General features: G+C 37.1%; 1 protein-coding gene across 2 annotated transcripts in view; it reads right to left on the bottom strand.

Moving 5' to 3' along the window:
* Positions 1-7,683: 7,683 nt before the first annotated feature.
* The window catches only part of PRLR (prolactin receptor), a 58,680-nt gene continuing 54,054 nt past the window's right edge, over positions 7,684-12,309 (bottom strand). Inside the window, exons 11-14 of one of the 2 annotated variants that reach the window (XM_010141005.1) lie at positions 11,348-11,492; positions 10,417-10,516; positions 9,427-9,496; positions 7,684-8,751 (exon numbers count right to left, since the gene is read on the bottom strand). In XM_010141005.1, coding sequence (XP_010139307.1) covers positions 7,726-8,751; positions 9,427-9,496; positions 10,417-10,516; positions 11,348-11,492 — 1,341 coding nt within the window. In that variant the 3' untranslated portion in view covers positions 7,684-7,725. The remainder of the gene's footprint in view (positions 8,752-9,426; positions 9,497-10,416; positions 10,517-11,347; positions 11,493-12,309) is intronic. The other variant, XM_010141006.1, reaches the window with a different exon arrangement.

Raw genomic sequence — 12,309 nt, 5'->3', positions numbered from 1 at the left:
CTTTCTCAATCAAATTCTACTTTTGCTCGCTTGAAACCCCTGAATAATTTTTATCAACGCAAAGAGCCATAAAGAAGCATGAGTATAAAAGTTGTGGTGTGCTGCATGAGCCGTCTGTGTTACCTGGTTCAATTGCCTGGTGCACACAGAGTGGGTTAAACACAGGTAGCACGGGGCCTTCCACGTGCAGAACACTGGGAGCCTGTCCTGCAGACTGCAGTGGATGTCTGTCTTTTTATATATTACATACTGGAATTGTTGTGTTTCATGAAGAAAGCTAGAATTTGTGAATTTTATTCAAGAACTTTTATTAAATTGAAATGAGAACACCATTGCAAAGAGATTTTACAATGACAAGATTGAAAAGTCTATCAGAAAGCTACAGATTTCAGAACAATATTGATCTTACGAATGAAATCACTAACAGATTTTATTAAAGCCAGCATTTGTCAATATTAAGAACTTAAAAAATACATTTTAAAGCATTTTCCTTCAGATACACTTAGAAACAACGAAGAATTCCTGAGCAACTATTTTTATACCAGTATTCTCCAACCAACGTACATACTGCATATGAAATCAACTTTCTATAATTTCTTAAATTTTAGAAATTTACAAAACATTTGGATCTTGTTCATAGAGTAATTGTGCTTCAAATCATTCTGTTGCTACAGTAATGACAGTATGCTCACTTGGATTGCAGATTGCATACAAATTCTGAAATTGTAACGGCAAAAATGCCTAGCTTGCATTGCAAGGCTGGCAATGAAATGGTTTGTGCAAATGGCCTCTGCTGGAAAGTATACTGTTTATTCTGCCTTGATTATTCAGAACATGTGAATTAATTTATAGATACGCTTCTCTCGGAGACCTGCTGGCACAGTTAAGGGCAAGGAAGTTCCAGAGACTTTCCCCTGCACTTAACAGCATGGCAGAAATTTGAACAAATCTAATTAGTTAATGACTACAGACATGCTTTTGTTGGGCAGTACTTCTTCAGACCAGCACCCTCACTATTGCTATATTTTACACCATGACTAAAAAAACATATGAAGCGCAATATAAAGATCTCAGAAGCTCAGGTAGAGCTGAGTATCTCTGAGTAATATGAATGCATATATGGAACTGATGGTTGTATTATTCCAGATGATGAATGGTATTTGTAGACATAATAAAAAAAAAATTACTTTCCAAGATGCAAAATAAAGAAGACTAAAGCAGTCAAAGAGCTCTTTCTGAGTATAGCTGAGCAGCAGTTTCCTCTTCCTTTTGGAATGAAGGACACAGGGATGAGAATTAAGAGTAGTCTACAGCATTATGAATATTAAAAAATATGATTTGACATAAGAATATTTCTGCATTTATTCTGCATGTAGAAAAATCTGCCTCTTCCTAGACGTGTATAATTTTATGTCCTACTGAAGGGGTATTTTCTACAAGTGATTTCTACAAAGATTTCCAGCATCCTGTAAAAATTCTACGCAGTGCTACATGTCTGTAAAACTGACTGTTGCAGTCTTTGTAGGAATTGAAGTGAAATCTTTCCACTTTTACTGATGTCAGAATGAGGTGAAGTTACTCAGCAGCTCATAAAAACAGACCCAAAAGCAGCATTGTTTGAAAAAAAAAAAAGTTAAATAAAGACAAGGTCCAAGACAAGCAGCATCTCAAAGTAGAACAAAAATAAAAGAGGAAGATGTAAAAAAAAAATTTCCTTATATCTAACTGCTCTACACAATGTCTTGAGTATAACCCCAGCTTTTAGCTCATCAGCACTGTAAGACACTACACAACTAATTCAGGTATTTTTCTTAATTACTTTTGACAGATACAATATTTTTTCTTAAAAACTTAGTTTAAATGGAAGAGATATACTTTAAGCCTGACTTGGTAATTTTCCAAATTTATCACCAAGACAGGGACTTTTTGATCAAGGAATTTGTTAACAGGTACATTCTCGCAGGTACAAACTAAACAACAACTAGAAATGCCAAGAGACCATTTAGTAGTATCCACAAAGTCCTTTTTCTCTTGGAGCTTCTAGGTCATTGCATTATCTTGAATTAATAAAAAACAGAGGAATGCTTAAGAATGACAGGCATCTGTGTGAGACTTTAAATGGATAAATACACCTCATCTGTCAAAAAAATTGAAGGGTGCTTTTAATAACAGTGTGGTACATTTTATTTCTCATGATTTTTTCGTTAGGAATGTAGGAAATGCAACGTCAGATCAGATGAGGGGTCTAGCTTTTCAAGTATTCTGTTTGCCTGGGACCAACGTCAGGTGCATGGAAAAATCCTGTAACTGATAGGAAGCGAATGACCACCTCTCACCTTTAGGACTTTTTCTGCTTGTATATTATAGCTGATCCATAGTAGCCGATTTCAGCATTTTGCCAACTCTTCAGCATTTAATAAGGCTTTACTGCTTTCGTGGACGATCTCAGGTAGCTGTGCCTCTTCTCACTTTTTATATAAAAGTATTTTCTTCTTTTCTTACAAACTCATTTATCACTCCTCTCAGTTCTACTAGTTCTCATATTTTTTCTTACCTACTTTTACGTTTAATTGTTTTGCTTCCATTTGCTGTTCTCTCTCTCCTCAGCTGTAGTCACAATGCGTGTTTACCCGGTTCTCATTATCTACCCATGTACCATCCTGTAGTGACTGTACTCCTCTTCCATTCTGCCACATGCAGCAACTGTACCCCTCTTCCTATCATTAAGCTCTCTTTCTATCCTCATATATTATGTATTTCTGTATCCCAGTTATCTTTAATTTTCTACTTGACATAAAAAAGATGAAGAAATTCCCTTATTTGTTTCAAAATGGTTTTCAAGGCAGGGCCACAAAATTATTCCAATTAATGTAATTCAGTCCATTTTTCCACCCTGACAGTCTGAATTTAGTATGAGGGTTTGAGATAGTTGAGAGCAGGCTAATTTCCATTTCCACTCATGTAAGGGCAAAGCTTGAAGAGTTATTTCTCAGGAACTCAGCTGAAAAAAGTCTTTCTGAATAGCAAGTATAGCTTAGTTCCATTGCTGAGACCCAGAATCGGGGCATCTGACATCAGCTCATTCAGTCCTAGCGAGCCGGGCACACTGGTCATCACAAAAAACTTTTCAGCCCAGGAAAGGGACTGATGCTTGGCTGCCAATCTGGTCAGTATGGCTTTTGCTACAAGGTCGAAATTCCTCTTATTTTTTCACATTAAAAACATTGAATTTTGCTACACATCCCAAATATCCCATCCTACTACTACAAGTGCAACACGAGTGACGATTCCAAGACAAGCTGTTAGTTCACAAAAATAATTTGAACAAATCTTATTACAAATAAGATTTTTTTAAAATATTCATAGAATGATTCACACTTTGACACACCAAGTAAAATGATTTTGTCTGCCTTTTTAAAGGGAGCAAAAAAACCAAAATCTGAGGTAGCAATTCTTTGAGAATATGATGCCTGATCGCATGACACTTTTTCATTTCATTCTGATTTATGGCTTTGTAGAAGGTGTCTAATACCTATCAACTAGCTTAGATGACTTTGGTTTCCTTACACAACATCTTCAAATTGTTTACAGTTAATGCAAAATTATGAAACACGTTTACAGGCTTCATGATGTGAACGCCACATATACAATGCTTCAGAGATCACAAAAAAAATTCTGCGTATTAATTTTGAACACTCGCGGTTACTACACTTTAAATACTTAAATGACATTTAAAGCAACTGTATATTTTACAGCCATTTCAACATAGACACATAAACAGATATACGACAGAATTCACTGCTTTAACATAAATCTGTTATCATCACTTATTTGTTTTACACTTTGTTCCATAAACACATATATCCTCTTATTAGTATTATATACAGTCAGTTTACTGCATGTTTATTAAATAATCTTTGTAGTTACATAGTATTGTCAAGATCATTCTCAAAGCCTGCATTTTATATGACGGTGAGTTTTGGGAGCGCATGTCCCACTTCAATAAACTGTATTTCTTTAAAAGTCAGGAATATTGCATTGCAAACACTAAAATTGTGTATCAGATATATCTCTGCTAAAGAAAAAAAGTCATACTAGAAAATTTAAGACAATGAGTCAAAAAAAGAAGAAAAACTGTTAATAAAATTATTTTGAGATCAAAGGGAAGGTAATTAATTAAAAATACATACATTCACTGTTATGAATTTTGTAAAATTAATGACTTCTGAAGAGCCTTTAAGCTTCCTTTTAGGGCTTTTATGCTACTAAGAAGTAATTCACACTTTAAGTTACACGCGCATAAATTTGACACTGAAAACATTGTTCAAAATTTTCAAGTAATTTTTCCAAGTGAGAACTTTGACTAATGGTGCAAGAACTAGAGGGCTGATGCCTCTTCTTGGGGTAAATTCTGTTACATGCTTCATCCTTCCATATATCAAAGGAGGTGTCAAAAGCCTGTTATTTATTCCCCACTGGTGTGTCATAATTTTACAACAATCAACTGTGTACTGCTGCAAAATCCCATCTATTATTTCCTAATAAAAAGCTATTCCTTTGAGAGCTGCAAGCAAAAAGCTTGTTGCAAACAGAAAGAATGAATATTTTGAACGTCCAAAGGCCCTCTCACTTATCTGAAGGTTATTGTGATTTCACGGAAGACCGGCTTATTGTCTTCTCAATGTACTTTCATATGTTAAAGGCCACTTGCAGAAGGTAGTGTTCCCACCTTGAGAGTAACAAGGTGTTCTGGAAAATAAAAACAAATCCAAGGGAAAAATAATCAACCTGCACATTCATTCAGCTTAAAGAATGAAATGTAAAAAATTTGTTCAAATTGTATTTAGCTAGCAAATCCCTCAAAAAACTTAACTACCTCAGAGCAGTGAGCAAATACACCTTTTCTACTCTGGCTGAGTTTCACAGAAAGCCATGAGAGTTTGGTGTATTGAGACATTCATCAGCAAAGGTGGGAGAGAACATACACCTCAGTATATTTAGGCTACAGCTATTTTACAGCTTCAGTACCAATTTATGGCAAAGTACAGAAGCTCTTCCACTCAGTTTTCTTTCTGTGTGGATTATTGGAGGTACACATATAGCTACCCGCCATTATGCAGGACAAATCATACACCTAAAATCTGCTAAAAGTTGTGTCTGCTTGACTCTGGTCCAAATTAAACGATACAACAGCAACCGCCTGCTGCTGACACCATGCTTTCTTTGGTTTACGACATCTCTGTAGTCACCTGTGCTTTACCTAAGAAATCCACTACATAACGAAAATCTTTAGGCTGTTGGCTTGATAAGATTCTATAGCCTCCATGTATCACCAGATGTATCACAGAAGGCCTGTAGCAGCACGTCTGTATGCACGGCATTAAGAGTAGAAAACAACGGATTGGCTCAGATATGGCTATCTGAGTAAAGAAAGAGAATGTGTCTGGTCCGGATCAGCTCTGTCACATTCAGTCAGAAAACTGGAGTGTCAATGAAGCACTGACAGAAAGAGTATATTATCAACCTACAAGCACGCACACAAGTTGCTGCCCTGCAAAACATTCCAGGTTTGACTAATTAGCTGATAGCTTCTTTGCAGTACTTTGAACATACTGTAAGTAGCAAGATATACTACAAACGCTACAGTAAAATTGTCCTGTTAACTATAACTGAACAAAATTTTATGTTTGGCTGCTCTCTGGAGTAGCCACTTCTTGTCTCCAAATGTTAAGTGGCTAAATTGAGAATCTAAGATACCTCCCTACACATTCAGCAGAGCATTCAGACAGCTCTGGTCAGCCTCTGGAAGTGGGGAGTACGTGGCCTGTATAGAGGACACGGGCTCTAAATTTGATGCCTACAGTAAATGTTACCCTATACACGCACACATATGTTTACAGACGCATAGATAATTAGTTCATGTCTCAAATCCTGCCAGCAGAAGGGCTAGGCAGCTTGACTGATCTGCACTTGAGCAGTTCCACAGTGTGAAAATAAAAGGTGAGAATCTGATTTGCCAAATTAGATTTGGCCTTCTGGGACCTTCAAAATCTGAAAGTCTCTTTTGGCTGGCTCTGCAGCAGGACACCTGATATGGCAGGGCTGGCTCAGTGCATAAAATCATGAAAAGCTGAAGAAATACAGAACTGTTCAGGCAGGACAAGAACAGAAGAGAGATCATCTATAGTAAATACACTTTCCTTCACATGTACAGTACAATTTCCCTTACCTTTCCAATTTCCCCTGAAGCTAGTGATACTGGCTAAATACTTGGCCCAGTTTTAATCAGTAATCACTTGGTCTCGCTTTCCTGGAATAAATTAAACTTTTGTTTGAGGAAGGAAAGAACACAGAAAAGTTTAGAGCCATCCCACTATCATGCTGATGCTGCCTTCAGTTACATGGGGTATGAGGAATCCTCACTGTTCCCACTGCTGTTCCAGGGATGCCTGTCCAGCCTGAGTATATGGACTCCTTTCCTCATTCCCACCGCTACTTCATCAGAGCTCTGACTCAGTCGTTACGCCTCCTGTCTTTGACTTTGGGGGCTGGGTTCCAAAACCCAACATTGATAAATTCATTATGAAGAATCTGACTTCAACTTTTCCTCCCAGTTCAGAGAAAAGTGCAGTGTCTGAGAAGGCTGGAGAACACCATTCCATTCATGATTGGCATTAGAGTACAAATTCAGTGGGAAAGAAGCTTTGTTCTCGAACCTAGATTCTATTTTAATTTTATAATTACAGGTGATAAAAAACATGTTAAATAAATAATTTACAATTCAAATAGTAATACATCTGCAATATATTAGAAATATAGTTTAAAAATTACTTCATATTCTTAATTAGTATAAAGTTTAATTTTATGCTTTGTATAGAAATGGTAGCTTCACTTGTCACTGCTGTCTTAGCAGAAGGAAACAGAAAACTTTCTAAGTAGCTAAATAGCATTGGGAAATTAAAAAATATTTTATTTTGCCTTTTTTTTGGTAATAGAAAAATAGCCTTTAAAAATACATTGTTAAACATTTGGGCTTGTACTAAAGTAGAATTGTATATTATATACAGTAAGGCAGTATATCAAATATTGTCCTATTTTTTTTACGTTTGGCTTGATTGGACTAGGATATGAATGGGATGCAAAGTTTTCTGTAGCATTGAAACAAAGCAAAAATATATTTAGAATAATTTGTTAATTTACTGTAATTGGTTGAATATATTCTCTTTTATATATGAATCGTCATATGTAAGAGCTCCTCCTAAGAACTGAGAAGAATATAAAGAAAACTTAATCTAGTGTCAGAATACATTCAGAAGAAAATACGTTTAGTAGATCAGAATGCTGTTGTGCAATGATGTATGTGATTTAGGAACTGCTCAGAGCACTATGGTGTACTTGACTAACCTGTAACAATTATCCCCATTGTTGAATCTGCAGTATCCCCTCAGAATTAATCAACTAACAGAAGATCTGCAGAGCTGAATAATTAGTTTATAACATATTTTTCACGGCAGATAATACCCATTTCCTCATTTCCGTGTGCCAGAAATGTGTTTATGATCTAAAGTTTACATCCATGATTATTACCTCAACTCACAGTTTATTTTATTCTCTGTATAATGCACGTAGGAGTCTAGGCTGTTTTAAGGAACTATTTGCTATGTGGTTTTGTCTTACTGTACATAACTACTAAGTATGTACTGTACGTACTGTACTAACTACTAGTTATTTAAAGGAGGGCATAAAGGAAGATGGGTCCATATAGTCTGACCCACTGGTATCCCTTTTGCACTCGCTTGGAACCGTCAGACAGTAGCTCATATTTTTCTCAGCTTGATCTTGCTGAAGATTCTGAGGCATTTGCACTGCAGGTACTTGAGACACAGGTGTGTGCTGGATGCGTGAATCTGGCATTAATACTAGAATATGATGGTCCACAACCGTTGAGACCTTGGTATATTCTTTGCTGGTTCCTGGAACAGTGTGTTTTTCAGTCTTTCCACTATTTTCTTTATGTTTCAGTAACACTGCTGGATCCTCATCTTGTCTGACTTTGTGAACTTCTACGTAATCCATGAGTTGGGGATTCAAAAAAGGTGACTTGTCATCAGGTCTGTTTTGTTTGACTTGCACTGTGGTTTGGTCAGTTTTGGAACACAAATTTTCCACCTCTCTTTGCTTTTCCATGTTGTTGTGGACAGTTTCAGCGATAGGATAGTGTGACTGATGTTTTTCTTCATTTCCCACCAAAACTGGTGCAATGTTCACATTTGTGGTATTCAGTGTTATCTTATGTGCGTCCAAAGTACTGTGGTAGGCAAATAGAGGCGGCTGATTATTAGGTAACTCAGCTGCAAGCCATGTGGATGATTTTGTACTCTCATTGTTAAAAAGGAGCATTCTCTGTTCTGAGGCTATGCACTGAGTTTCCCCGCTCCTATTTCCTCCTTTGTTTTCTTGAACATCTCTTACATCTTGTGCTTGAAGTATTGATGGCAGGGCACGCGGCTCCCTGCACTTCTCAGGTAGAAGGGAAGGACTATCACAGCTCCCTCGGCCTGAGTCACTGTCTGTTTCCTTGCGTATAATTTTTGCATTTTTACCGGGATGACTACTGTCATGGCTTGGCATGAGTTGCTGATCTTCACTGTCCTCTACCTCCAGATATTCTATCAGCAGTTCCTCACAGTCTGATGTTGGAGGGAAACCATGGCAACCAAGAGCACTCAGTAATTCTTCAGATTTTCCTCTCTAAGGGCATAATAAATAACATACATTTTTTCACTGTTAACCTTAGGGTTTATTTGACTAGAACAATTGTGAACAATCTACATATTTAATAATCTACATATTTCATACCACTAGCCTTAAACTGGATTTCTGCTGATGCAGAAAACAGTGAAAGAAAGTTTCTTGAGTCCCCTCATTGGGAAGACACAACCTCAGAATTCATGTTTCTAAAATGGGAGGACTAGGGAGCTTTTGGCAGGTATGGGTCTCATGGGCTTAACAAGAAGGAAATGAAGGAGAACAATAGAGCAGCCACGTCCTGCTTCCTCAGCATGGCAAGAAGCTGTGAAGAGCAACTTTCATAAGAACTCCTGGGATGATCATGTGGGCATTGGTTCTTGCGGTGTCCCAGGAAACAACTGCATCATAAACCCTGTCTTCCAACGCCCTCCTACTACTAGGAAAATAGTACTTTCCTACTTCCTACTGCAAGGAAAGACCATCTCACACATACCTTCCACGTGATCAGCCTGAAAGTGTAGCTTATTTTTAACACTGATTAAATTAATCAAAGCTGTTTTATACTTTATTATGGTTTTTGATAGTGTGTATGGTTAGTTATTACGGTGTTTGCTAGCACATGAGTTGGAAAAGTAAGTTACGGTGAATTCTTTTGTTGTTATCAGTGGTACTGACCTCTAACAGATGTGTATCTATGCCTTTTATCTTCGGTCCTGGAACAGGCGGTAGGATAAAAGCTATCATTCTAGAAAGCAACAAACATACAAGGCATTAGTATGGGCCTCTGACTCTCTTTTTGTTTTCCCGTTTGCTCAGAATGAGACTCACATTTTAAACACTCCTCCCATGTCTGATACCTCCCTGCTGGACTTCTGTTTCCTGCCTGCCTCTCAAGCCAGGTAATTTACAAATCCAGTTGCAGCTCATAAGGTACGCTTAGATGTGTTTGTAGGAGAACACTACAGAAGTTACTCAAACGGAAAAGTAACAATGCTAATGTCCATTTATTGTCCTATGTTCCTTAACCTCCAGTTCTCTAATATCACTGTAACTTCATCACTGGCCAAGAAACAACTATGTGGGGCGCAGTTCAGGAGGACTAGTTGGCCTGTATGTACATACTGGACTGTCAGCTGACTACTACTAAAAGATGTATGACGAATGGCTTCTGATGGCTGTTCCAGCAACAGTTTCTATCCCTTTCTTCTAACTCAGCCAGTATTTTTTGCAAGATGCCTTTCTTTGCGACGCCTTTCTCTTTCAGATTTGCTGAAATCAGCCAGTATTCTAATAAATTATTTGGGAAATTGACAGAAGGGCAGAAAGACGACCTCATAATATCACCTTGTGTCCTTTAGGAAATTAGGGGAAAACAAAAGGCCTGTCTTCTACAGGAGCAGGGATACTCCAAATCATGTCTGCTGAATGCTTACATGGCTAACCAAGATGGTCAGATCTAAGAGAGACATGTCTTTACCAACTGAGAATTTATCCTGGTTTCCGGAAGGAACACAAAAACTTCTTTATCAGTTGCGAATTTACCTGTAACTTACAGTTTATAAGAGAACACAAAACCTATAGGAAATCAAATAAAATGTTATAATCTATTTTTGAAAAGTTTGCTGAAATTTTAAACTCCATGCAATTGTGAAATTGGTGACTAACCTGTACCCTTTCAAAACCATCGTCCAGCTCATGATTAAACATATAAGAGATGACAAGACACCAACGACGATCCACACAACCATATCTTTTACTCTAAAGTCTAGGAAATAAGAGTAATTGTTTAAGGACACATGTATAGCATTTGTGTAGTAAGCATGCAAAAAAAGTCTCAAGTTAGTTTTATTTTTAAAGTTGGTCTAAACCACCATATTTGGCATTGAATCTAGAGGCCTTTACTAACACAGATGGATCTCAACAATCGCTCTAAAATCTGATTATAAATACACTTTTTATTAATGGCACCATGTAGGAAATAAAACTTTTGGAAAAATTGTACAAAAATGTATGAAGAGGGAAATTTTGTCACAGCCAGCTATAGCATTTGTGTTCAAATTCAGTTATGCCAATACTGTCATCATTTAATTATCAAGTAGATATCAGACAATTAATTACGTTGTTAATTAAATCATCTAGGTCTAGATATTTTGAAGGAATTCTGTTGTAACATGACACTTTCTATATTGAGGTGTTTGTTTTAAATTCATTCCACGTGAAGAGTAACGAAGAGCTGTTACCGTCTGGAGGCAGCCACTCTTTGTTGTCTATATAGCAGTTTTAATGCAGTCACAGTATTCTTTTAATTAAAAACTGCCATCATCATGAGAACAAATGAGGCAATAAACAGAAAGGACATGCTTTAAATAGGTAAAGAAATTGATTCACCCTCCTAAGTCCAAAAAGTAATGAAGGGGAAAACTAACTGGGTATGGCGCAGAGACACTAAGAATTCAGTTGCCTTGGCAATGATGTTCTTACCTGTCCTAGGGGAACTATGAGATGTCAGACTGCACAGGGGCAACAAACAGCTAACAGAAGTGTTATGTAAACTTCCGTGTAATAACAATGACTGAAGGGATGCCTGGCCACTCACCAGTAGGGATCTGAATATAATTTTCTGAGCTCCATTCACTCCATGATCCATGGTGGTCTGGTTTGCAGTGAATCTGTACAATGTACTTCTTTCCAGGATTTAAACTAAACATTTTATATTGTGTTTGCTGTCCAACAAAAATAGTCTGGAAATTAAATAATAAAATGCATATAAAATTGAGACTTTTTTTCTATGAAAATCACAGCTAGTTTTATGTCTTGATAATATAAAATGAATCCATATCTAGCTCCCTAATAATTGTTACGCAGCATGGAATAACGGTACATTTATTTTATTTCTATAGTTCAGCTTTCTAACATAAATCAGTGGGAATGAGATCTGGCTCTGGAACACTGTGAGAATTAGAAAAGCACATCATGAGCATACGGCAAATAGAGAGGAACTCTGGTAATGCTGGGTACTGCGATGGTGAGAGGACAAGGAGGCAAAAAACAGAGATGAGGGAAGAAAATGCAGAGAGAAAAGGAGCGAGTGTGGAACTGAAGGAAGTGGTGGAACTGCACAATTAGTTAAAAGTGGATCTTGTAATGGCCAGGTGGCTGGAAAGTGCAGAGGCAGGGGGAAGGAAGGAGGAGATACAGAGATGGATGGGAAGTGTTGCAGCAGACAAGAATGGGATGCAACCAAATGCCAATAGCTGGAGTATTTAATTTGCCACCCAGTTTTTTGAGCTGCAGATACTGGCTACAGATCGTTATTATTATTATGTGGCCATGACAGCTATCACCTAATGGCTGTTTTACACATTTAAATGGTTTTACATAATGGCACTGAGCTTTCTGTTACCTAAGAATTGCTTGTGGTTAAGAAAAAATTATCACAAAAGAAACCTGAGTAAATGAGAATGAACAATTTAAACTGTAATGCAATGTGATTAATATATAATGGCCACAATTAAAAATAAGTACTTTATTGCCTGCTATTTGAGATACCAGTATTCT

Source organism: Buceros rhinoceros, unplaced genomic scaffold (genome assembly GCF_000710305.1).
Source record: "Buceros rhinoceros silvestris isolate BGI_N320 unplaced genomic scaffold, ASM71030v1 scaffold9798, whole genome shotgun sequence".
Taxonomy (NCBI): Eukaryota; Metazoa; Chordata; class Aves; order Bucerotiformes; family Bucerotidae; genus Buceros; species Buceros rhinoceros.
This window is presented reverse-complemented; position numbering and strand designations above follow the sequence as displayed.